At 51.0% G+C, this 27,360-nt stretch overlaps 1 protein-coding gene across 7 annotated transcripts in view; it reads left to right on the top strand.

Moving 5' to 3' along the window:
- The first annotated feature begins 5,925 nt into the window (after positions 1–5,925).
- The window catches only part of LOC133357892 (cyclic nucleotide-gated cation channel beta-1-like), a 47,786-nt gene continuing 26,351 nt past the window's right edge, over positions 5,926–27,360 (top strand). The window contains exons 1-3 of one of the 7 annotated variants that reach the window (XM_061576052.1): positions 5,987–6,011; positions 17,300–17,366; positions 23,393–23,888. In XM_061576052.1, coding sequence (XP_061432036.1) covers positions 23,606–23,888 — 283 coding nt within the window. In that variant the 5' untranslated portion in view covers positions 5,987–6,011; positions 17,300–17,366; positions 23,393–23,605. The other 6 variants (XM_061576051.1, XM_061576050.1, XM_061576055.1 and 3 more) reach the window with 6 other exon arrangements.

Below are 27,360 nucleotides of genomic sequence, written 5' to 3'. Positions count from 1 at the left end.
TTGACAGCGATGGCGCGAGAGAGAGAGAGACAAAGGGAGCGAGATATATAGAGATAAAATACAATTACTTTACCATGAAAGTTAATAGTTTTTGTTTTATTACGAAAGTGTTAGTTTTTTTTTTATTACAGGCCCTGCGCTAGGACCAAGCCCAGTGGTCCTCGAAACGTGAAGCCGCTGTCGGCCAATTACTGGGTTGTTTACACGTGGGCAGGGAACCCATGCGTGTGCGATGGAGGAACACTCGATCCCATACGGACGGAACAGATGGAAGCCACGTGTGGGTTACGCGGTTCTACTTCTCGACGCTCACGGGGCTTCAAGTTCAAGTTTCAAGTATTAGGTGTATAGCCCTGTGAGCCATTCGGCTCTTGAATCGGGTGCAACCGCAACAAACCAAACAACTAAAATATGAACAAGAAAACATCTTAAAGTGATTCTAGATTTGAAGCTTTCGTGACAGCAAGGTTTCATATTCTTAGGTTTTTTCGGTAAAGTCACGTAGGTAAAACATCAAAATTAATAAAAATAAATAAAATAAAACAAAAATCACGACGTTTCGGAGGCAACACAAGTCTCCGTCATCAGGTGATGCAGCTAATCCGGCTGTGACGGTCCCACCTGATGACGGAGACTTGTGTTGCCTCCGAAACGTCGTGATTTTTGTTTTATTTTATTTATTTTTATTAATTTTGATGTTTTACCTACGTGAATTTACCGAAAAAACCTAAGAATATCTTAAAGTGACTATGTGCAAACAAAAAATCCAAATAAAGACAGGCAAAATATTGCAGAAAAAGCACCGTACACCAACGCTGTGCAAAAATCCCAGTGGATGCAAGTCAAACAACAACAACAACCACAAGACAACTTAGATTAAGGCCATCAGTCTAACTCTGTACTACAACAAACAAACACGGCCAAACCGAAAAACTTTTCGAAAATCACCAAAATAAAGCCATAAAAGCAATGAAACAGTGCAGGTCATAGGAACTGTGACCGAAAATAATAAAAATAAAACATAATAAAATGTTTTATTTTTATTATTGTATTACTTCCCTTCTACGTGACTTTACCGAAAGAACCAAGAAGATGAATCCCTGCAGTCACGAAAGCTTTAAATCTGCAGCCATCATAGCTGGCTGCATGAGTCACTCCACAACAGCAGCAGGAGCATCAGTCGGAGTGTCAACATTTTTCAATGCACCTTTAAGATCAGCACACTAAATCAAAACACAGATCAAACTTTGCAGCGATCATCCGGAGCGGGCAGGAAGTTCCACGTGACCCCCCTCTCCCCCCCCCCCGTCGACACACGGGGTCACAAAAAGTCAGACCCCCCCCCCCCTCAAATATGACGTCACAAAGCTTTGCCCCCCCCCCCCCCAATAAAACATGCTTCAAATCGCTTTAAACTATTGTCATTGTAGTGCGTATTTAATGTGGCGCTGCACGCTGATGTTGTTGGAGAAAACATTTATTAAAACATCTATTTAATTAACTTGTTGTTTATATTTATTTAAAGTTGCGCATTTTGATGTGACGTCACATTTTTCACCCCCCCTCCCCCTCCCCCCTTAAATTTAGATTTAAAGCTTTCGTGACTGCAGGGATTCATAATTCTTGGTTCTTTCGGTAAAGTCACGTAGAAGGGAAAGAATAAAATAATAAAAATATCAATCACACATCGTCACAAATGTTTGACCCCCCACCCCACCCCAAGTGCGTGACGTCATTTATGGACAAAGATAAACAAACAAAGATCCCCGTATAGCCTTAACAGAGTGTAGGGGCAAGTGCTGTTAGCGAGCACCTATGAAGGCCGGAACGGCACACGAGGGGGTGGGTGGCCAGCACCACGCCCGACCGCCTTTGTCTCCCTAGTGGCGAAGTTTACACACCGCACTAGGTACTCATTTAAGACTGAGTCGACCTAGGGGAGGGCCCAGGACCGGTTCAGATAATCGTCACTGGTGTTTCCCGTGAGCGGGAATCGAACTCGGGTGGCCAGGTCCGTAGTGCAGCGCGCTAACCACTACACCACCGCTCCCCACCATTTATGGATGGCCCCTTTGCCACACACACGGACGGACGCGTGCGATGCCAACCGGGGGGGGGGGGCCGAGCTGGAAAACCAAAGCCACGTTTGAGATCCACTGTCCGATCGTGGGTTAGAGGGTGTGTGTGGGGGGGGATTTCACGAGCCCCAGGTAAGAACGACGATGATTGGCTGAGCTGGGTTCCCCCCAGAGATCTCCACCCCCCACTACCCCCTCTGCTACCTCCTCCATCTCCTCCCCACGTGTCGCCATGGCGAGCCTGCCGGTTGCCCTGGGCAACACGTGTAGCTGCATGCATCCCCAAGCCGTCGAAGGCGGTGTGCTGCTGCTGCTGATGCTGCTGCTTCTTCTGCTCAAGTGCGTCTGTCGCGGGCGAAATCCGGTTGTGTTCAGTGCGGTTGTGTTCAGTGCGGTTGTGTTCAGTGTGGTTGTGTTCAGAGTGGTTGTGTACAGAGTGGTTGTGTTCAGAGTGGTTGTGTACAGAGTGGTTGTGTACAGAGTGGTTGTGTTCAGAGTGGTTGTGTTCAGTGCGGTTGTGTACAGAGTGGTTGTGTTCAGAGTGGTTGTGTTCAGAGTGGTTGTGTACAGAGTGGTTGTGTTCGGATTAGTTGTGTTCAGAGTGGTTGTGTACAGAGTGGTTGTGTACAGAGTGGTTGTGTTCAGTGTGGTTGTGTTCAGAGTGGTTGTGTTCAGAGTGGTTGTGTACAGAGTGGTTGTGTTCAGAGTGGTTGTGTACAGAGTGGTTGTGTTCAGAGTGGTTGTGTTCGGAGTGTTTGTGTACAGAGTGTTTGTGTACAGAGTGGTTGTGTTCAGAGTGGTTGTGTTCAGAGTGGTTGTGTACAGAGTGGTTGTGTTCAGAGTGGTTGTGTACAGAGTGGTTGTGTTCAGAGTGGTTGTGTTCGGAGTGTTTGTGTACAGAGTGTTTGTGTACAGAGTGGTTGTGTTCAGAGTGGTTGTGTACAGAGTGGTTGTGTTCAGAGTGGTTGTGTTCAGAGTGGTTGTGTTCAGAGTGGTTGTGTTCAGAGTGGTTGTGTTCAGAGTGGTTGTGTTCAGAGTGGTTGTGTACAGAGTGGTTGTGTTCAGAGTGGTTGTGTTCAGAGTGGTTGTGTTCAGAGTGGTTGTGTTCAGAGTGGTTGTGTTCAGAGTGGTTGTGTACAGAGTGTTTGTGTTCAGAGTGGTTGTGTTCAGAGTGGTTGTGTTCAGTGCGGTTGTGTACAGAGTGTTTGTGTACAGAGTGGTTGTGTACAGAGTGGTTGTGTACAGAGTGGTTGTGTTCAGAGTGGTTGTGTACAGAGTGGCTGTGTACAGAGTGGTTGTGTTCAGAGTGGTTGTGTTCAGAGTGGTTGTGTACAGAGTGGTTGTGTTCAGAGTGGTTGTGTACAGAGTGGCTGTGTTCAGAGTGGTTGTGTACAGAGTGGTTGTGTACAGAGTGGTTGTGTTCAGAGTGGTTGTGTTCAGAGTGGTTGTGTTCAGAGTGGTTGTGTTCAGAGTGGTTGTGTTCAGTGTGGTTGTGTTCAGAGTGGTTGTGTACAGAGTGGCTGTGTACAGAGTGGTTGTGTACAGAGTGGCTGTGTACCGAGTGGTTGTGTTCAGAGTGGTTGTGTTCAGAGTGGTTGTGTTCAGAGTGGTTGTGTTCAGTGTGGTTGTGTTCAGAGTGGTTGTGTACAGAGTGGCTGTGTACAGAGTGGTTGTGTACAGAGTGGCTGTGTACAGAGTGGTTGTGTTCAGAGTGGTTGTGTTCAGAGTGGTTGTGTACAGAGTGGTTGTGTTCAGAGTGGTTGTGTTCAGAGTGGTTGTGTACAGAGTGGTTGTGTCCAGAGTGGTTGTGTCCAGAGTGGTTGTGTTCAGTGTGGTTGTGTTCAGAGTGGTTGTGTATAGAGTGGCTGTGTACAGAGTGGTTGTGTACAGAGTGGCTGTGTACAGAGTGGTTGTGTTCAGAGTGGTTGTGTACAGAGTGGTTGTGTTCAGAGTGGTTGTGTTCAGAGTGGTTGTGTTCAGAGTGGTTGTGTTCAGAGTGGTTGTGTTCAGTGTGGTTGTGTTCAGAGTGGTTGTGTACAGAGTGGCTGTGTACAGAGTGGTTGTGTTCAGAGTGGTTGTGTTCAGAGTGGTTGTGTACAGAGTGGTTGTGTTCAGAGTGGTTGTGTTCAGAGTGGTTGTGTTCAGAGTGGTTGTGTACAGAGTGGTTGTGTTCAGAGTGGCTGTGTACAGAGTGGTTGTGTACAGAGTGGTTGTGTTCAGAGTGGTTGTGTACAGAGTGGTTGTGTACAGAGTGGTTGTGTTCAGAGTGGTTGTGTTCAGTGTGGTTGTGTTCAGAGTGGTTGTGTTCAGTGTGGTTGTGTACAGAGTGGTTGTGTACAGTGTGGTTGTGTTCAGAGTGGTTGTGATCAGAGTGGTTGTGTTCAGAGTGGTTGTGTTCAGTGCGGTTGTGTTCAGAGTGGTTGTGTTCAGAGTGGTTGTGTTCAGAGTGGTTGTCTTCAGAGTGGTTGTGTACAGAGTGGTTGTGTTCAGAGTGGTTGTGTACAGAGTGGTTGTGTACAGAGTGGTTGTGTTCAGAGTGGTTGTGTTCAGAGTGGGTGTGTTCAGTGCGGTTGTGTACAGAGTGGTTGTGTTCAGAGTGGTTGTGTTCAGAGTGGTTGTGTACAGAGTGGTTTTGTACAGAGTGGTTATGTTCAGAGCCGGTTGTGTTCAGAGTGGTTGTGTTCAGAGTGGTTGTGTTCAGTGTGGTTGTGTTCAGAGTGGTTGTGTTCAGTGTGGTTGTGTACAGAGTGGTTGTGTACAGTGTGGTTGTGTTCAGAGTGGTTGTGATCAGAGTGGTTGTGTTCAGAGTGGTTGTGTTCAGTGCGGTTGTGTTCAGAGTGGTTGTGTTCAGAGTGGTTGTGTTCAGAGTGGTTGTCTTCAGAGTGGTTGTGTACAGAGTGGTTGTGTTCAGAGTGGTTGTGTACAGAGTGGTTGTGTACAGAGTGGTTGTGTTCAGAGTGGTTGTGTTCAGAGTGGGTGTGTTCAGTGCGGTTGTGTACAGAGTGGTTGTGTTCAGAGTGGTTGTGTTCAGAGTGGTTGTGTACAGAGTGGTTGTGTTCAGAGTGGTTATGTTCAGAGCCGGTTGTGTTCAGAGTGGTTGTGTACAGAGTGGTTGTGTTCAGAGTGGTTGTGTACAGAGTGGTTGTGTACAGAGTGGTTGTGTTCAGAGTGGTTGTGTTCGGAGTGTTTGTGTACAGAGTGGTTGTGTTCAGAGTGGCTGTGTACAGAGTGGTTGTGTACAGAGTGGTTGTGTTCAGTGCGGTTGTGTACAGAGTGGTTGTGTTCAGAGTGGTTGTGTTCAGAGTGGTTGTGTTCAGAGTGGTTGTGTTCAGTGTGGTTGTGTTCAGAGTGGTTGTGTACAGAGTGGTTGTGTACAGAGTGGTTGTGTTCAGAGTGGTTGTGTTCAGAGTGGTTGTGTTCAGAGTGGTTGTGTTCAGTGCGGTTGTGTTCATAGTGGTTGTGTTCAGAGTGGTTGTGTTCAGAGTGGTTGTGTACAGAGTGGTTGTGTTCAGAGTGGTTGTGTACAGAGTGGTTGTGTTCAGAGTGGTTGTGTTCAGAGTGGTTGTGTTCAGAGTGGTTGTGTTCAGAGCGATAGCTGTCCGTGCGGCGAGCATCCGGCGTGTGTGACAACGGTGAGACGCGATCGTGCCGGGTGTGCCGATCTTAAGTGCCCGGGTACGCGCTGAAGAGGTATAGGGTGTGTTGGTGGCGGCGGGGATAGAACAGATGTTATGGAGGTGCTGGAGAGAAACGCGTGGGATGGCAAGATTGTATTCGTTGCAGTGTGAGGGTGGTGGGGTGGTGGTGCTGGTGGCGTCTGAACTGATGTGTTCATCGGCAGAATTCACTCTAGCCTCTCTGTCGCGTCGTCACTGAACTCCTCTGGCATCGTCGCAAGGAGCCTCACCACGACCCCCCCCCTCGTTCCAACAGGTGAGTTAATCTCAAGTTGCACCTTGGAGGTTTGAAAGCTACAGCTGTTAAACTCGGTGGTTGTTGTTGTTGTTCATCGCCGCTAACCCAATGGTGTAAAGGGTTACTGGCTTACCACAGACACACGTACACCACAATAACAAATATCCCCCGTATAGCCTGAATAGGCTGTTGGGGCAAGTGCTGTTAGTGGCACCTATGAAGGCCGGAACGGCAACACGAGGGGGTGGGTGGCCAGCAACCACGCCCCGGCCGCCTTTGTCTCCCCTCGTGGCGATGTTTGCGCAACGCACCAGGTACTCATTTGAGGCCGAGTCGACCTAGGGGAGGCCCAGGACCGGTTCAGATAATAGTCACGGGTGTTGGCCATGAGCGGGATTCGAATTCGGGTGGCCGGGTTCGTAGTGCAGCGTAGCGCTAACCACTACGCTGCCGTGTCGGGCAATTTTACATAATCTGTTTATACTGGTCGGAACCTCCTAGTTACACAAGCCTACAGGGGATTATTGTGTCCGTCTGTCGTGCAGGGAGGGGCTGGGTGGGGATGGAGGGGCTGGGTGGGGAGGGTGGGGCTGGGTGGAGAGGGGAGGGTGGGGAGGGGCTGGGTGGGAAGGGTGGGGAGGGGCTGGGTGGGGAGGCAGGGGCTGGGTGGGGCTGGGTGAGGGTGGGAGGGGTGGGGCTGGGTGGGGAGGGGCTGGTCACCCCGTGGTGCCCTTATAAAACTCAACGTTTAACCTACTCACGCCGGCTTGTGCCCGCCCTCACAGTCGGGCATATTTGCGGAATACACCACGCCGCCGTTGAGCCTGGCCACTGACCGAGCAACCCAACGTTCCTACCAGCTCCCTCCGCAGGAATGTGTTTTGCAAAGCATCTTCACCACAAGTACTGTCTGTGTGGCTAATGCAGACATAGGTTTACAATTTTCGGGTAAAACTCTACTATCTACATAGACGTAGAATGTAAAAAAAAACTTAAATATCGTGGGAACAGTAGCCAATCAGTTGTTTCAATTGTCACATTTGAGTTCAACACATCAAATACCATAATAAACAGCACATTTTATCTCTGAAGCAGAAAATGTAAACCAATATTGATGTTTTTTCGCATGTTCACCACAATTATTGTCTGTGGTTAATGCAGCACTTAAGTCCTTGCAAAAGGTTTCTATATGGTGTTTGAACATCTTTACACAACCCCAGTTTTACTGCCAGACAGGTTAAAACCTATTTTTAATTTCATACTTTAATACTTGGTCAAAAGCTTCCATGATACAGCTGCTCACCCCGAGCTCTAACCGTTCTGTCGGTGGCATTATCTTTGTGCTGTTTGTCTTTTGGCGTTGTCCTCTGGTATGACACTGGCGGTGAGACGAGGCCACGAAGAAGTTTCTGGTGTAGTCCAATCAGTTTCAAAGACAATGCCACGGTATTGTTATCGGAGCATGTTTTTTGTCTGCATGGTCACCACAAAGCACCGGGTGCGGTTAATGCGGAAATGATTCCGTGCAAAACGTTTCTACTCGGTGTTTGAACACGTAAAGTCACGTAGAATGGAAATAATAAAATAATAAAAATAAACATAATAAAATAATTCTCACGACGTTTCGGTCACAACGCAAGCATCCCCCCCTTACCCCACTGCACCACCCCCCTACTGTCTACTCGACAGACCTGCTCTCCACCTGAGGACGGCTGCTTGCGTTGTGGCCGAAACGTCGTGAGAATTGTTTTATTATGTTATATTTTTATTATTTTATTATTTCCATTCTACGTGACTTTACCGAAAAAGAACCAAGAAGATGAATCCCTGCAGTCACGAAAGCTTTAAATCGAAATGTTGACGACACACTGTGTTATTGCCAGAAAGGGTAAAAACCATTTGGTATTTTTTTCTTTCATACCGATGGATAATATTGTTCGCGGAAGGCTACTCACGTGCACTCTGCAGAACAGGGATGGTAGGAGGAGAAGGGTGGGGGAGGCTGGATATCTATGGGACCATATGAGGACGTACAGACGTCAACACATGGGATTCCTTCTAGATTTGAAGCTTTCGTGACTGCAAGGATTCATACTCTTAGGTTTTTTCGGTAAAGTCACGTAGGTAAAAAGAAAAATAAATAATAATAATAATAGAAATAAAATAATACATCTTAAAAAAAATACATTTTCTTTTTATTTTTATTATTTTTATTATTTATTTTTATTTTTACCTACGTGACTTTACCGATAAAACCTAAGAGTATGAGTATACATGGGATTCCGTGAATCTAACCGAGATGATCACCCTCGCGTTGTTGAGACCCACGTGGCTTCTGCTGCTGCTGCTGCTGCTCTTGTTGTTGGTTGTTGTTGTTGTTGTGCATCGTACCCAGGACAGGGTTAAGATTGTGCAGGCCCCCTGGACTACAGGTACTGGGCGAGGCCCCCAGCAATATTTTCAAAAGGAAAACAAAGTTAAGGAAAAATAAAATTTATTTTTTACAAGGCAAATTCAGCGTTCACAAACGCAATCACTTTTCACTTCATCTCCGGAGGCTATCCCTGAAGCCCCCTGCAGCTGCCCCCCCCCATCACCACGTGGCTCTCGGCAGCCCCGGGGTGAGAGGTCGGGCTGTAGGGGGGTGGTGCAGCGGGGTAAGGGGGGGGTGCAGCGGGGTAGGGGGGGGTGCAGCGGGGTAGGGGGGGGGGAAGCAGCGGGTGGGGGTAGAGCGGAGGGAGGAGGTGGGTCGGGGTGCAACGGGGTGGGTTGCAGAGGTGGGGGTATGGGGGGTGCAGAGGGGGAGAGAGTGCAGTGGGGGGTGGGGTGGGAGTGCAGAGGGGGTGGGGGTGCAGCAGGGGTGGGGTGGGCCTGCAACGGCGGGGGTATGGGGGGGTGCAGAAGGGGGGGGGAGTGCAGTGGGGGGTGGGGTGCAGCGGCTGGGGGATTGGGGGGGTGCAGAGGGGGGGGAGTGCAGTGGGGGGTGGGGTGGGGGTGTAACCGCGGGGGATTGGGGGGTGCAGAGGGGGGGGGGGGAGTGCAGTTGGGGTGGGGTGAACCTGCAGCCGCGGAAGTATGGGGGGGTGCAGAGTGGGGAGGGGGGGGTGCAGCGGGGGTGGGGGGTGCGGGTCGGGGTGCAGCGATGGGGGGGTGGGGTGGCTAGCACGTGGCGTCAAATCCTCTTGGAGGGGATCAGGGTGATGAAACCCTTCCGTGGCACCCGCTCGTGGGATCATCTCTCTAATCAAGCGGAGAGGCTCAGTGAAAGCGAAGTATCTGTCTCTGGCCGCGTCCGTAGCCGTGGCAGATTTTTTTTCTCTCCACCGTCAAAACCGCTCAGCCCATCCCACCCCACCACCACCGCACCTCCAATAACAGTAACGAAATCCCTCCAGCAGTGGAGGACGCGTCCCCTAAGGAGGAGGGAGGGAGGGAAGGGATTATTAGGAGGAGAGATTGGTCAGTGGACGTCACGTTCGGTCGAGGAGAGTCCGTCAGCGATTGAGCCTTCACAGCGAAGAGCTCACTGAGCCGAACGTTGAATTATTCTCATTATTTGCAGTTGCTTACAAATATTGATTTCGATTTGCTTACAATATTTGTTTTCAATATTTTCTTACAATATTTGCTCAAAATATTTGCTCACGATATTTTCTTGCAATTATTTGCTTACAATATTTGCTTACAATATTTGCTTACAATATTTGCTTACAATATTTGCTTGCAATATTTGCTTACGAAATTTGCCTTACAATATTTGCTTACGAAATTATTTGCTTACGAGCATTGCTTTCCATTTGCTTTGCAAAAATCGATTACAAATTTTGCCTACAAATTCTTCATTTCATGCGGGTAATCCCTTCCGAGCGAACATCTCACTCAGTCGGCAAGGGACGTCGAGTGGGTTTCGTCAGTCCGAGACTCTATCGGTCCATGACACCTCGTCAGTGTCCGCCATCAATCGATCCCGTGGGTTCGTCATGAGCGCCGCGTTCCTTGAGCAGCAGCAGCAGCAGCGGCTGTGGGAGCAGCTGTAGCATCAGTTGTAGAAGGAGGGCACAGGGTGGACCCGTAGCGATGATGAAGCCGGTTGGCCCTGCTGCGGCCGAAGGGACTGCCCCTCCCGTGGGCCCGAGCGGGCCGCGTGGCCACGCCGCGTCCCGGTTCGTGTGGTCTCTGCTACGGCGTGGCCGCGTGGCCCCGACAGAATTGGAACCTCCGCGGCTTCTCCACGTGGTGCCCGCGGTGCAGGTGCGGGTTGTCTGAGCGATGGGTCTTGTGTGTTTCCGTGTCTCTGTGTCTAGCTTGAGTATGCGTATCTCCTCGTCTCTCTTGTGGCTAAGTTGGTGTGTGTCTCCGTGTCTCTCCCGTGTCTGAGTTGGTGTGTCTCCGTGTCTCCATGTATAACTTGAGTATGCGTATCTCCTTGTCTCTCTAAGTTGGTGTGTCTCGGTGCCTCTCCTGTGTCTGCGTCTGTGTGTCTCCGTGTCTCTCCTATGTCTGAGTTGGTGTGTGTCTCTGTGTATCTCCCGTGTCTGAGTCTGTGTCTCTGTGTCTCTCCCGTGTCTGAGTCTGTGTCTCTGTATCTCTCCCGTGTCTGAGTTGGTCTGTGTTTATGTGTCTCTCCCGTGTCTGAGTTTGTGTGTCTCTGTGTCTCTCCCGTGTCTGAGTTAGTGTGTCTCTGTGTCTCTCCCGTGTCTGAGTTTGTCTGTCTCTGTGTCTCTCCCGTGTCTGAGTTTGTGTCTCTCCCGTGTCTGAGTCTGTATCTCTCCCGTGTCTGAGTTGGTGTGTCCGTGTCTCTCCCGTGTCTGAGTTGGTGTGTCTCTGTGTCTCTCCTCTGTCTGAGTTGGTGTGTCTCTGTGTCTCTCCCGATTTGTATTTTCGACGGGGAAATCATCGAAACACAAATTCAGCACGGGCACGTTCAGCACAACTACTTCAACACGTAGCCTTTCGCGACCAATATGTATCATAATAACAACCCAAAACATGTATTGCGTACTACTTTGTTTCATCAAACCCTATGTATATATTCACATTATACATTATATTTCGATTTAAAGCTTTCGTGACTGCAGGGATTCATCTTCTTGGTTCTTTCGGTGAAGTCACGTAGAAGGGAAGTAATAAAATAATAAAAAAATAAAATAGACGCTGTCGCCTCGACAGACCTGGTTTTCACCTGAGGACGGCTGCTTGCGTTGTGGCCGAAACGTCGTGAGAATTATTTTATTATGTTTTATTTTTATTTTTTTATTACTTCCCTTCTACGTGACTTTACCGAAAGAACCAAGAAGATTATACATTATTGTGACGAGTTAGAACAACAGGGGTGCAACGCTGCAGCAGAGATTAAGAAACACTGCCTTAGAAGAAGTTGGTCTCGGAGATATCGTCTTTTGGAGTATCAAGAAGGATCAGTCACCCACAACAACAACAACAACAAAACCCGATGCGGGCTCACCGCTCTGAGAATCTGGCGCTCTTACATGCGATCCTCCGGCCACGGCTAACATCAGTGGCGAACGCCGTCTTCACCGAGTCGCGGTCACACCTCTGTTCGCTAAATCGGCACTTGAGCAGCAGCAGTAACGGCGGCGTGGCGATGCGTGGCGATGCGTGGCCATAGAATCACGGCGCCGGGGAAGGCTCTTATGCAGCAGTGACAGTGGGCGCTGTGCATGTCGCTATATGACATCGGTAGGTGTATCTTGTCGCTCGATGTCTATAAAAAAAAATCTGGCAATGTCTTGCACCCCCAGGGCGTGCGTGCACCCCAGGCTAAGAACCCCTGGTTTAGAATATTTGACTGCGATGAATGTCCACAAAAGCCTTTTTGGTTAAACACTTGATACAGTACATTTGGCTGTGACGGTCCCACCTGAAGACGGAGACTTGTGTTGCCTCCGAAACGTCGTGATTTAATTTAGTTATTCTCATTTATTATTATTTTATTTCATTATTATTTTTGTTAACCTACGTGACTTTACCGAAAAACCCTAAGAGTATGAATCTCTGCAGTCACGAAAGCTTCAAATCTAGAACAAATCTAGAATAAACAGGTAGGCTTTCGCGAGCAATATCAAACAGTGGCTTTTTGAGACTCGGCGAGACTCTCCCCGTGGGTTAAAACCCAGAACCGCACCTTCGATTAGCTAGGAGATGTTAACTACCTCGCCTGGTATACAGGAGGTTGTGGACTCGATCCCGACCCTGACGCCTGCCGTATATTCGGAGTTTGCAGGTATCTTTGGTTCCCCTGGTTTTTTCCACCACATTTAGAATCGACCTCAAGCGTTTAGAGTATTTGGCCGCTGTGCATGTCCACGTGAAAAGCGATTTCGTTGAGATATCATTCGTGATGGCCAGGTCACTTTTGAAAGAAAAAAAAATAACTATTTCGCTAAAGTGGGCCTCATCTGGTGAAATAAAAAAAGAGTTTGGAGTTTATTTCCGCTCGTGTTGGATGAGCAGAAGCGGAGTGAGTGGTGGATATCAAGAAGCTTGCCCCATCCACTGAAACTGCCGCGCCCGGCACGAATTCCTACGCAAGCTCGTCACGTCTATAACAACCGCCCAGCATTTCGATTTAAAGCTTTCGTGACTGCAGGGATTAATCTTCTTGATTCTTTCGGTAAAGTCACGTAGAAGGGAAATAATAAAATAATTAAAATAAAACATAATAAAATACAATTCTCACGACGTTTCGGCCACAACGCAAGCAGCCGTCCTCAGGTGATAAAATAATAATAATATTATAATAATAAAAATAAAACATAATAAAATAATTATTATATTTATTCTTATTATTTTATTTATTACTTCCCTTCTACGTGACTTTACCGAAAGAACCAAGAAGATGAACCGCCCTGCAGATGCAAGGGTTTCACCGACGCACACACATCAACCGGTGATTAAAACGCATTGCACGGCTATGATTTATTTATTTTGCCTTTGGTTTTAACCAGAGCCTGACGGTTATTATCCTTCTTCTCCTTCTCATAATTATTGAACGCGTGCATGAGTTATTAATGAGGCTGCCTGCTGAAAAATGCAAGCCTCTAGTGTATGAGAGAAGCTGCGTCTTGCGCGTTTGGCAGTGTTGTGAAGATGAATACCGCAGGCGGAATCCGAATCTTCGTTTATACTGGTAGGAACCACCTGGTAACCACCAGCCCACAGGAGATTATTGTGTCCGTCCGTCCGTTGTGATACCAAAAATATGAGGGGTGGGGCTGGGTGGAGAGGGGAGGGTGGGGAGGGGCTAGGTGGGGAGGGGAGGGTGGGGAGGGGCTGGGTGGGGAGGGTGGGGCTGGGTGAGGGGTGGGGAGGGTGGGGCTGGGTGGGGAGGGGCTGGTCACCCCGTGGTGCCCTTATAAAACTCAACGTTTAACCTACTCACGCCGGCTTGTGCCCGCCCTCACAGTCAGGCATATTTGCGGAATACACCACGCCGCCGTTGACCCTGCAGGCCATTGACCGAGCAACCCAACGTTCCTACCAGCTCCCTCCACAGGAATGTGTTTTCTGCAGGAGAAAGCTACGAAGCAATTTTTTTTCACTGATGCCCTGTAGGGGCACACGGCGTGAGAACGTTACAACAACAAAGGGTACAAAGAGACGATAGGAGTGCACACGTTACAGAGAAGACAAGAAATTAAACCAAACTATATTTTTATTTGACCAGGTAGAGCCCACTGGGCTATTGGATTTTTTTCTTTTCCTGTGTGACAGCAAGGTTACCGCGGTAGCATTTTTACGGGGATCATTAAAGCAAGTTGCACCGTGGTATGTTACGGTTTTTTTTATTTACTTACAAATAACAAGATCAGAATAACAAAAAAAGGTGATGGCGAAAAGGGACGAGAGTCGATACAAAACCGGCGGAATGTGCCGCGTGGTACAGATGTAACGTGCTGTGGTGTGATGTGTGTGTTGTGAAGAAGGTCATTGCCCGAAACGTCGCCTATTATATTTTTGTTTTCGCTAGAGCTCACACACACACAGTGCTATTGACGATTCCGTGTTGTGTGGGTGTTAAGAGTGAGGGAGCGGCGGTGCAGCTGTTAGCGCGCTACGCTTCGAACCCGGCGACCCGAATATCGATTCCCGCTCTCGGCCAACATCAGTGACGATTTTCTGAACCGGTCCTGGGCCTCCCCTAGGTCGGCTCAGCCTCAAATGAGTGCCTGGTGCGGTGCGTAAAAATCGCCCACTGGGGAGACAAAGGCGGCCGGGCGTGGTGCTGGCCAACGAGCCCCCTAGTGTGCCGTCCGCCCCAGCCTTCATAGGGGCTGCTCGCTAATAGCACTTGCCCCAACATTCTGTTAAGGCTATAGGGGGGATCTTGGTCTTTGTCTTGCCAGACAAGACGCAAGGCTTTACTCTAAGCCCCCGCTTTCCCATTCTCACTGATACCGTGACCCTGGTTGCTATGAGACGGCGACTTGGTACCTGGTTGCTATGAGATGGTAACTTTAACCTGGTTGCTAAGAGATGGGCACTTGACCCTGGTTGCTATGAAACGGCAACTTGAACTCGGTTGCTATGAGACGGCGACTTGACCCTGGTTGCTATGAGACGGCGACTTGAACCCGGTTGCTATGCGACGGCAACTTGAACTCGGTTGCTATGAGACGGCGACTTGAACCTGGTTGCTATGAGACCGTTGCATCATGCGTTACGTAACGCCGCGCTAAACCATGGACTCATATCGAACGTGTAAGGCTCCTCGCCTTAGACACAGCCGGCATTTCACAACCAGCATTCGTTTCGAGCCAGCCTGGCCCTGTTGATGAGACCAGGGCGTAATTATCATATATATTGGGGGTGGGGGGACGACACCCCCCCCTAATAATAAAATATGCTCAAAATGTCCCCCCCCCCCCAATTTTTTTCTATAAAAATTTTTGTAAAAATAATAATTGCGATGCTATGTAAATAAAAACAACAATTAGCTCAACCTTGACCACAATATCTGGACTTGTCTTCATATAAATCGATGCATAGATTTCTGTTCATATGATTGTGGTTATGGTTGTACTTTATGGATCCCTAATCTCTGCCATCACATACAATGAAACAAGAAAAGGTAAAAAAAAGAATAAACAGCAATGTAATACAATACACTATTAGACATTGTAAAAATAATTACAAAAGCCCATCCCATGTGTTAGTGAACTTTTTAATATTTTAGGCAGGAAATTGCAGGAAATTAGTTTTCAAATTTAGATTTTTTTCTGGGGGGGGGGGGGGGCAGACCCCCTGAAAGATTTGGTACCCCCCCAATGTTGACTCCATGGCTACGGCCTTGCGATGAGACGCTGCATGTGGGAACCGCTCCAGAGTTTTCGCCCCGCACTGAATCGACGCACCTGGAAGGCGACCCACTCCCAGGACACCGCAGGGCAGGGTTTGTGTTTGCGTGAGGAAATCCTCGTGGATAGACGGAGACGTCGCCTGCTCTTGTTCAGTTTGGCCACGCGTCCATGTCAGGCGTCAACCCCACGTGTGTAGGTGGGTGGTGGTGGGTGGTTGGTGGTGGTGGGTGGTGGTGGGTGGTTGGTGGTGGTGGGTGGTGGTGGGTGGGTGGTGGTGGTTGGTGGGTGGTGGTGGGTGGTTGGTGGTGGTGGGTGGTTGGTGGTGGGTGGTGGTTGTGGTGGTGGTTGGTGGTGATGGTGGTAATGGGTCGGTGGTAGTGGTGGGTGGCTGATGGTGGTAATGGGTGGGTGATGGTGGGTGGGTGGTGGTGGTTGGTGGTGGTGGGTGGTGGTTGTGGTGGTGGTTGGTGGTGATGGTGGTTGGTGGTGGTGGGTGGTTGTGGTAATGGGTGGGTGGTGGTGGTGGGTGGGTGGTGGTGGTAATGGGTGGGTGGTGGTAGTGGGTGGGTGGTGGTGGTGGGTGGCTGATGGTGGTAATGGGTGGGTGGTGGTAGTGGGTGGGTGGTGGTGGTAATGGGTGGGTGGTGGTGGAGGTGGTGGGTGGTGGTGGTAATAGGTGGGTGGTGGTGGTATTGGTAGTGGTGGTGGTACCCTCTGGTGGGCTGTAAATTAGAATCGCCCATAGGGTACAGGGCGAATCGGGGAGGACCGCCCCGGGCCCCGCACTTTGGGGTTGGTAGTGAAGGTGGACCGCCCGGGACTCCACACCGTGCGAGGTTTGCCCCAGGCTATGGACGACCCTGTCTGTAATTAAACAAGCCCCACATCGTAGGGATTGCACCTTTAACATTTGAGACGCAGCTCAAAGGGCTCGCCGGTTACATTCGATTTGTGATCTCCGGGCGCGACAGTCGTTGTGACAACGGGTGGCAAGCTTCGGGAGTCGAACCCAGGCCTCCTCGTGCTGCGAGGCGCGAGCTGTGAGTAAAATGCCACCGATTGCTGCCAACACAACAACAACAACCCCCCCCCCCCCCTTGTCACTTAGATCTCACTCTGCGTGGGGGGGGGGGGGGACAAGATTATGTGTTTTACTCTCTCCCCCTCCCATTCATTTAGACGTGACGAATTGAAGAGTGGCAGGTGCGGTAGTCATGGTGACGATTATCGGTAGTCATGGTGACGATTATCGGTAGTCATGGTGACGATTATCGGTAGTCATGGTGACGATTATCGGTAGTCATGGTGACGATTATCGGTAGTCATGGTGACGATTATCGGTAGTCATGGTGACGATTATCGGTAGTCATGGTGACGATTATCGGTAGTCATGGTGACGATTATCGGTAGTCATGGTGACGATTATCGGTAGTCATGGTGACGATTATCGGTAGTCATGGTGACGATTATCGGTAGTCATGGTGACGGAAGCCGGCCGCCGTTGCCTCGGTTCGTTGTCAGCAAACGACGGTGCCGATGGGATGAGGCCGGAGCGGCTCCTCGCGCCGTGTGACACGTGCGTTGTGGTGTGGTGTGGTATGGTGTGGTGCGGTGTGGTGTGGTATGGTGCGGTGTGGTGAGGTGTGGTGTGGTGTGGTGAGGTGCGGTGCGGTGCGGTGCGGTGGTCGAATGAACTCGGTGTGGTGGACGAGACGAAGCGTCGACCGATCCACCTGCACGGGTGGACGAATCGGCGAGTGAGTTTCTCTGGATCAGTGACCTTGATAGGAGAGCGATAAGAGGGCGGCGATTGACCGACGGTGAGTGACTGCTGGAGTGAATGAGTCAGTGCCTGATCATTGGTTGGCTACGTACGGTGCGAAAGAAGTTCAGCGTACGCACATTTTATCGAAAGCATCCTCCCGCGTGCAAATGACAATGTTTGCTGTTGCCTCTGTTCTTCTTGTTGTTGTTGTGATGCCGAAGGAGGCAAACAGAAGTGGCTCTTCTGAAGATGCCAGGACCACTACCACCTCAACACAGGAGCATCAGGGTGAGTGGATGCCTCTGTCCCCCGAACGCAAACGCGTTGATGCGTCGTGGTCTACGCTTGCAATCCGGATGGCCGCCAGCTCGCTACGATCTCCGGGCGCGGCAGTTGAAACAATGGTCAGGCCTATCTAAATCCTAACCACACATCCCCCCCTTCCCCCAGCATGCAAAGTCATTCGGTACAATTTCGATTTAAAGCTTTCGTGACTGCAGGGATTCATCTTCTTGGTTCTTTCGGTAAAGTCACGTAGAAGGGAAATAATAAAATGATAAAATTTAAACATAATAAAATACAATTCTCACGACGTTTCGGCCACAACGCAAGCAGCCGTCCTCAGGTGAAGAACAAGTTTGTCGGAAAGACAGCGTGGCCGAAACTTCGTGATAATTGTATTCTATTATGTTTAAATTTTATTATTTTATTATTTCCATTCTACGTGACTTTAGCGAAAGAACCAAGAAGATCATTCGGTACAATCACGGTTAGTCGGTCGACACACGAGGTCGCGCATGGTGCGGTTAAAGCAGCGCTTCTTCTTAACCGGGCGAAAACCCGGAGAACCCGGAGAGAAACTCCAAGCAACCAAGGGTGTAAGGCCCGTTGAGCTATAAAAAAAGTTTAGTTTGTTTGTCCAGAAGCGACCTGGCCACAAATGATAACTCAACGAAGTGGCTTTATTACGTGGCAATGTATCGCCGCCAATGCACTAGACAAGTGGGTCTTCTTTTTCTTCTTAAACTGGGGGGGGGGGGGGGGGGGGGGGGCACCGCACCCCCTGGGAGTGCGAAACGTGGCCAGGTGTTTTTTTTTAGAAGGTAAATCATCGACGACGCAAATTAATTTCGGGTCACGTTAAGTAACAACTTACTTTGCTTCCATCAAACCCTATGCATTAATTAACATTATTTAAAAAATAATGTTTGTATAATGAGAACCAAAGCAGGGTGCAAGGCTGCAGTAAATGTTGATGACCGCTGGGTTAAAGGGCGCTGCAGTTAACTCCGGCGTCTTCGGAGACGTCTCTTTGATCGAGTCGGCCAAAGTGGCTTCAAGGCGTCGCGGGTCGCTTGCGCCAATTGCTTAGCAGCAATGGAGTGGCTCTAAGTGACTCTCACCCACACACACCGACACACACACACCCACATTCACTCACCCACACACACACACCCACACTCACCCACCTACACCCACCCACACTCACCCACCTACACCCACACCCACCCACCCACACCCACCCACCCACACCCACCCACCACACCTACACCCACTCACCCACGCCCACCCACAAAAGCTCCCCCGTATAGCCTGAACAGACTGTAGGGGCAAGTGCTGTTAGCGAGCACCTATGAAGGCCGGAACGGTACACGAGGGGGTGGGTGGCCAGCACCACGCCCGACCGCCTTTGTCTCCCTAGTGGCGATGTTTACACACCGCACCAGGTACTCATTTAAGGCTGAGTCGACCTAGGGGAGGCCCAGGACCGGTTCAGATAATCGTCACTGGTGTTAGCCGTGAGCGGGAATCGAACCCGGGTCGCCAGGTTCATAGCGCAGCGCGCTAACCGCTACACCACCGCTCACCCACGCCCACCCACGCCCACCCACGCCCACCCACACACACTGACCCACCCACACCAACCCACCGCCACACACACACACCCACCCACCCCCACCCACCCACCCACTCACACCCACCCCCACCCACCCACACACACGCACCCACACCCACTCACCCAAACCCACCCACACCCACCCACCCACAATCCCATACTGCGGGCATCAGATTTGATCGCAATCGGCAGAGTTGCAGACTTTGACCGTTCGTTTCTTCTGTGTCAGACGGTGGCATTTAAATGTTTTATTGTTTAAAGATGGCAGAGCGTCATGATTCATATCGCACGAAAATAAAAAGGGTTTGCTCGGCGTGTAGATTAGCACGCGAACGACGAATGCACAAGCGTGTTTTCAAATACCAGGCTAATTCAGAGGCGGGGTATCCAGGTATATATTTCTTTATTTGTTTCATTATCATAACAAACACGCGAGGTCGGTTTACTGCACGTTGCGTGGTGCGCTTAAAGAAATCCCAAACGCGACTGGAACCAGCATGGCAAATACGAGTAGCAGCTGTACCCCCTGCTGGCAATGAAACCGGAGTTGTGTTCGGATGTTCAAACACCAAATTGAAACCTTTTGCAAGGATTCATGTTGCTGCATTGACCGCGTACGGTACCTGTGGCGAACATGATTTGGAAATGATCAATGATGCGTTGTCTTTGTAACTGATTGCCCTACACCAGAGACTCCTTCATGGCCCAGTCTCACCGTCAGTGTCAGACCGGAGAACAACCACAAAAGGCGAACAGCACAAAAACAATGCCGCTATCAGAGCGCTTAAATCTCGGGGTGAGCAGCAGCTGTATCATGGGATACCTTTTGCCAGTATCAAAGTGTATGAAAAATAAAAATTGTTTTTACCTATGCTGGCAATGAAACCGGAGTTTTGTTCGGATGTTCAAACACCACATTGAAACCTTTTGCAAGGATTCAAGTTGCTGCATTAACCACACGCGGTACCTGTGGTGAACATGGAATACAAACATCCTCTGATGATAATAATAATAATCGATGAAAAAGCTGCTCACACCGAGCTATGAATGCGATGCCATAAAGAAGGCTGCCTCTGGTGTAGGCCAATCAGTTGCAAAGACAACGCATCATATATTATCAGAGCATGTTTGGGGCCGTCCATAAATGACGTCACGCACCTAGGGGTGGTGGGGTCAAATATTTGTGACGATGTGTGACGAAGGGGGGGGGGGGGTGAGAAATGTGACGTCACATCAAAATGCGCAATTTCAAATAAATATAGACAACACGTTCTACTTAGTTAAATAGACTTTTTCATAAATGTTTTCTCCTACAACATCAGAGTGCAGCGCCACATTAAATACGCACTACAATGACAATAGTTTAAAGCGATTTTAAGCATGTTTTATTTTTTTGGGGGGAGGGGGGGGGCAGAGTTTTGTGATGTTATATTCGAAGGGGGTTCTGACTTTTTGTGACGCCGTGTGACGAAAGGGGAGGGGGCGGTAAAAAATTGTCCAAAATCGCGTGACGTCATTTATGGACGGCCCCTTTTGTTTGCATGTTCAACACCGGTACCGTGCGTGGTGAATGCAGCAACTTGATTCCTCGCAAAAGGTTTCTATTTGGCGTTCGAACATTCTAGATTTGAAGTTTTCGTGACTGCAAGGATTCATACTCTTTGGTTTTTTCGGTAAAGTCACCTCTTAGACACACTTAAGCTGTTGTGCCGACGCCTCGTTGTCTCCTCCTGAAGAAGGACGTTTGTGTTGCGCCCGAAACGTCGTGATTTTTTATTTTTTTTATTTTTACCTACGTGACTTCACCTAAAAAAACAAAGAGTATTTGTTCGAACATCTCAGCACCTCCCGTTGTATATTGCCAGAAAGGGCGAAACCTATTCTTATTTTTGTCCATACTGGCAAAAACAGGCCCCGTGATGCCACTGAACCATTCAAGAGAAGGGGGGCCTGTGGTGGCACAACGCTTTTTAAACTTTGCCGGGCCGTGGGGTTTGCCTTGTGATCCAGCCACTGCGGAGGCAGCTGCGAGTGTTGATGGATCACGCACAGAGATGCTGTCCGCGAAACTCCCTCCCCCCCCCCCCCGTGAGTGGGACTCGAGGGGAAACGATGGGTGGACTTCACCTGCTTTCGTCTGTACGGGGATAGAGTGTTACCCCCTCGCACGCGCGTGGGTTTTCCTGCGGGCGGTAGACACACTCATTAATAGGCCGAAACACGATGATATATCGAGGCCCGCAGAGCTTGGGCAATTTTTGGGTAGCGTCGGCTCCTCTCCGCGTGGCTGCTTATCTGCCTTCCCGCACGCCCCGTGATTCCTCCTCCACGTGTCGAGTGCTGTTAGCGGGTGGCAGCACCTATGAAGGACGACACGGCAAGTGAGGGGGTGGGGGGTGAGTGGCCAGCTCTTTACCCGGCCGCCTTTGTCTCCCTAGTGGCGATGCTTTGCGCATGCCGAGTCGATGAAGGGCGGTGTCGGTGGCCGTGAGCGGGATTCGAACTCTGGATCGCCGGGTTCGCAGGGCGGTAGCGCGCTAACGGCCCCCACTTGCACCACCAACACCCCACCAACACCACCCAGATTTCCGTTGTATTTTCCGGACTCAGCCCCGAACAGCTCCCATGTGAAGCCAGCACCACCACGCAATCTCGCGAGTTTCTGCCATTGAGAGTCCGGTCTGTGCTGCGTCGCTTTATTGAATTATTATCATTATCATTTAACCGGAGGTGCATTAGGCTCTCAAACAACCAATGGTGGTCTGAGTGTCCGCTTAAGCCAGGTAACAGCCGTCACCTTCGTTTATAGACATGAATTGTTATGTACACGTGTGTGTGTCCGTGTGTGTGTCTGTGCAAAACCGGTTGCTGTACCGATTTTTCTTGGCTCATACCTGGCTGTCGTTTATTCGATTACCGGTAAATGCAACAAACCCCCAAAACCGTAGTAGTAATAGGTTTTTACCCTTTCAACTGGTACAAAAACAGACACCTTTATACAAGGCATCATGTTTGCAATAACCTCAACACAAGAAGTCAAAATGCAAACAAAAAGAAACAACTCTGATGATGATAATGATATTCACTGTCCTTGAAGTTGATTGGTCCACACCCGAGACAGCTTTTCTTAGAGCCTAGTCTCCAAAACCGGTTAACGAATGAGAACCAAAGGGGTGCAAGGCTGCAGTGAAGGCTAAGAACCGCTGGTCTAGACGCGCGATGTTGATTCTAAGTGTGGAGGGAAAACCCGCAGGACCCGGGGAGAAAATCCACGCAACCTCGTGTAAGGCCCACTGAGCTATAAAAAAAAGTTTAGATCGCGTTGTTTATAAATGTGTCGTAAACCCCCACCACCCGACACGGCCAATCAGTAAAAAAGTGTCAAGTTGACAAAAGACAAATAGTTCACTGCTTTAGCCCACCGGTGTGTTGAAGCGTGAAACCACAACATTTACAATTTGAGTACGACGTTTCTGGCGAATTGCCCGATGATGCTGGAGGGTTACGACACATTTATAAATAACGCGATCTAAACCCAAAAAGGTTGATTATGAATAATATTGGTCGCGAAAGCCTACGTCTTAAACTATAAAAAAGTTGTTTTTTTCAGAAACGACCTGTCCGCAAATGATAACTCAACGAAGTGGCTTCATCACGTGGCAATGTATAGCCGCCAATACACTAGATTAGTGGGTCTTCTTCTTCTTAACCTGGGGGGCACCGCTCCCCCTGGGAGTGCGAGATGCCCTTTCTGGGGGTGCGAGACGTGGCCAGATGTGTTTTTTTAGAAGGTAAATCATGGACAGCACAAATAAAGTAACAACTTACTTTATATTAATGGTTCTTTCGGTAAAGTCACGTAGAAGGGAAATAATAAAATAATATAAATATTAAACAAATAATATTTATACAAAACAAAGAATATTTTTATTATTTTATTATTTTTCTTCTACGTGACTTTACCGAAAGAACCAAGAATATGAATCCCTGCAGTCACGAAAGCTTTAAATAAATAAAAACTTACTTTGTTTCATCAAACCCCAATGTAGCTATTGACGTTATATATCTTTTAAAAAAATACGATTTGAAAATCTTGATTTGAAGCTTTCGTGACTGCAGGAATCCATACTCTTTGGTTCTTTCGGTAAAAGTCACGTAGGTAGAAAAATAAAATAAATCACGACGTTTCGGGCGCAACACAAGCATCCGTCATCAGGTGGGAAAGCAAAAACCTGATGACGGACGCTCGTGGTGCGCCCGAAACGTCGTCATTTATTTTATTTTATACCTACGTGACTTTACCGAAAGAACCAAAGAATACGATTTGAAAACCACAGGGGTGCGCGAGTCTGCAAGTAAAATTTAAGAACCACTTGGCCTACTTCGAACCTTGTGCTCTCCGCTGGGAACTCCACAGGTTCTGTCACGTGGCCCCTACCACGATACCAGCGGGTTGCACCTTTAGGTTTTAGGCACCGAGCGAGCGGTTGCCAATAGCCGCCCGCATCTCCGACGCGGATCCGATCGGAGAAGTCTCGTGTAAGCGGGAGGAACAACACGACCTCTACCACAACAACAACAACCAGCAGCAGCAGCAGCAGGAGAAGAAGAAAACGCAGCGAGCGGCAGCATGCCACGTGGCAGCAAGGGACTGGAGTTGTCACGCCTGGTGAGAGATGCCCCGGCAGGCAACGCCAATAGCAGCAGCGGCAACAGCAGCTACTCGGCCCCAAGCTCCCCGTGGCTGTCGGGGCAACTGCCCAACATTCCCACGCCGCCGCCGCCGATGCCGCCGAGACCCGCCACGGCGCGGCTGCCTCCTCCGCCGCCGCAGCGCCGGTCACGCGGCGCTCACGACCGCAACGGAATCGCCAACGCCGCCTTCACGGCCGACGAGTGGTCGCACAGGATAGGTGACCTCCCCCCTCTCTCTCCCCTCCCATCTACCCCCCCCCCCCATCGCACCTACCCCCCCATCGCACCTACCCCCCCATCACACCTACCCCCCCCATCACACCTACCCCCCCACCCCACCTACCCCCCCCCCATCCCATCTACCCCCCCATCCCACCTACCCCCCCATCACACCTACCCCCCCATCCCACCTACCCCCCCATCACACCTACCCCCCCATCACACCTACCCCCCCATCACACCTACCCCCCCCATCACACCTACCCCCCCATCACACCTACCCCCCCATCACACCTACCCCCCTCCCATCTCACCTACCCCCCCCATCACACCTACCCCCCCATCATACCTACCCCCCCCATCGCACCAACCCCCCCCATCACACCTACCCCCCCCATCACACCTACCCCCCCATCACACCTACCCCCCCCCCCATCACACCTACCCCCCCCCATCACACCTACCCCCCCCATCACACCTACCCCCCCCCATCACACCTACCCCCCCCCATCGCACCTACCCCCCCATCGCACCTACCCCCCCATCCCACCTACCCCCCCATCCCACCTACCCCCCCATCACACCTACCCCCCCCATCACACCTACCCCCCCATCACACCTACCCCCCCATCACACCTACCCCCCCATCACACCTACCCCCCCCATCGCACCTACCCCACCATCACACCTACCCCCCCATCACACCTACCCCCCCATCGCACCTACCCCCCCCATCACACCTACCCCCCCCATCACACCTACCCCCCCATCACACCTACCCCCCCCATCCCACCTACCCCCCCATCCCACCTACCCCCCCATCACACCTACCCCCCCATCACACCTACCCCCCCCATCACACCTACCCCACCCATCGCACCTACCCCCCCATCACATCTACCCCCCCTATCACACCTACCCCCCCATCACACCTACCCCCCCCCCATCACACCTACCCCACCCATCGCATCTACCCCCCCATCACATCTACCCCCCATCACACCTACCCCCCCCATCACACCTACCCCCCCATCACACCTACCCCCCATCACACCTACCCCCCCCCATCACACCTACCCCCCCCATCACACCTACCCCCCCATCGCACCTACCCCCCCATCATACCTACCCCCCCTCCATCACACCTACCCCCCCCATCACACCTACCCCCCCCCATCGTACCTACCCCCCCATCCCACCTACCCCCCCATCTCACCTACCCCCCCCCCCATCACACCTACCCCCCCATCACACCTACCCCCCCCATCGCACCTACCCCCCCATCCCACCTACCCCCCCATCACACCTACCCCCTCCATCGCACCTACCCCCCCATCCCACCTACCCCCCATCACACCTACCCCCCCATCACACCTACCCCCCCCCCATCGCACCTACCCCCCACATCACACCTACCCCCCCCCCATCGCACCTACCCCCCACATCACACCTACCCCCCCCCATCCCACCTACCCCCCCATCACACCTACCCCCCCATCACACCTACCCCCCCATCTCACCTACCCCCCCCCATCACACTTACCCCCCCCCATCACACCTACCCCCCACATCACACCTACCCCCCCCATCGCACCTACCCCCCACATCACACCTACCCCCCCCATCCCACCTACCCCCCCATCACACCTACCCCCCCATCACACCTACCCCCCCATCTCACCTACCCCCCCCATCACACCTACCCCCCCCATCACACCTACCCCCCCAACCCACCTACCCCCCCATCACACCTACCCCCCCACCCATCCCCCACCACCCCACCGAGGAGAGGGCAGTCTGTCCCGTCAGGGTGGGCAGTGAGGAGCCACGCGTCGTGCGTGAACGCAGGGGGGCATCGCGGTGGCTAGGAGATGTTAACTGCCTCGCCTGGTGTACAGGAGGTCGTGGGTTCGTTCACGACCCTGATCGGGTGCCTCGATATTTGGCAGGCCCCATCCTGACAAGAGGCTTTCGCGAACAATATTAAAAAGTGGCTTTTTGAGACTCGAAGAGGCTCTTACCGTGGTTTAAAACTCAGAACCGCACCTCCGATTAGTCGCGGTGGCGAGGAGATGTTAACTACCTCGCCTGGTATACAGGGGGTTGTGGATTCGATCACGACCCTGACGCCTGCTGCTGTATATTTGGAGTTTGCGGTGTGTCTTTCCCCGTGGTCGCCGAGGATTTTTTTCCGGGTCCTCCGATTTTTACCTCCAAGTTTTAGAATCAACGTCACGCGTTTAGACTATTTGGCTGCTGTAAATATCCACGCGATGAGCCACTTCATTGGGCGATCATTTGTGATCGCCAGGTCGCTTCTGACAAAAAAAAACTGTTATTGCTCAGTCGGCCTTACCTGGACATTTTTTTATTATTCATCGTTTTTATATTATTTAACTTTTATATGTTCGATTTTTACCGTGGGGTTCTCATGACAAACTCAACACGTCCGTCGATGGCACCGTGTGCGTGTGTTTCTGTGGCCTTGGAAGGACACGTATACAACAGGCGACGTTTCGAGGCAATTGCCCACATCAGGGACCGATGGTTAAAAAAACAAGTGGCCATTCTCTAAAAAGCCGCGGCGAAATCGACGGACGTGTGGGGCGCGTCTTGTTCGTTGTCTGTTGATTGTGCATCACGCCGACGCAGCAGCAGCGTCACCACGTAATTGTGTAGGATTAGCACGGGCATGGCAGTGGCTTACCGGCCCACGACCTCCTGTATACCAGGCGAGGGAGTTAACATCTCGCCACCACCACGGTGGCTGCGCGGGAGCGTGGCACCGTTCACTGTTCAGTTTTTTGAGATTTGGCAAATTTCTCTGAATGGGTTGTCGCCCCCCCCCCCGCCCACCAACCACCATCCCCCCAATTTTCTGAATTGATCGTCCCCACCAACAACCTCCCCCCCCCCCCCAAATTTCTGAATGGGTCGTCCTCCCCCCCAAAATTTTATGAATATGTCTTTCCCACCAACCCTGTTATATGCGGGCCACGATATATCCATGCTCAAGACAACACTGAAGCCCTTGCCCGCTACGCGTGCTGCCGCTGCTGCTGCCGCTGCTGTTGCCGCTGCTGTTGCCGCGTGGCGATGCTTGCCGCGTGCATGGCGCTCTGCCCCCGCGTGTCCGTGCGCTTGCCACCGCGTCGCGCGGCGCTTTCAGGCAGGCAGGCGGCACCTTCCCTCGCCGACGCTAGGAAGCCACTGGGGAGCCATGCACCTTTATCATCATCGCCCAGATTGACACACTCGTTTCTTTAGTAGCCGCTTGCTGTCGTCATCGTCGTCGTCGTCTTTGCCGTGTTCAGTTCGATGTCCTCCCGGCGCCCCGCGCGCAACTTCCCATTGGCGCGGTTGGCTTCGCGCGGTTGCGAGAGAAGTTCAACGTCGCAAGACGTCTCGCCAGCGTGGAAGAGTAGGCCGATGTTCCCTCTGGAGAAGAGCTCTGTAGAGTTCTCTCTCGTG

This window comes from Lethenteron reissneri, chromosome 60, assembly GCF_015708825.2.
Source record: "Lethenteron reissneri isolate LAM-NWPU_2019-01 chromosome 60, ASM1570882v1, whole genome shotgun sequence".
In the NCBI taxonomy this organism is placed as follows: domain Eukaryota; kingdom Metazoa; phylum Chordata; class Hyperoartia; order Petromyzontiformes; family Petromyzontidae; genus Lethenteron; species Lethenteron reissneri.
This window is presented reverse-complemented; position numbering and strand designations above follow the sequence as displayed.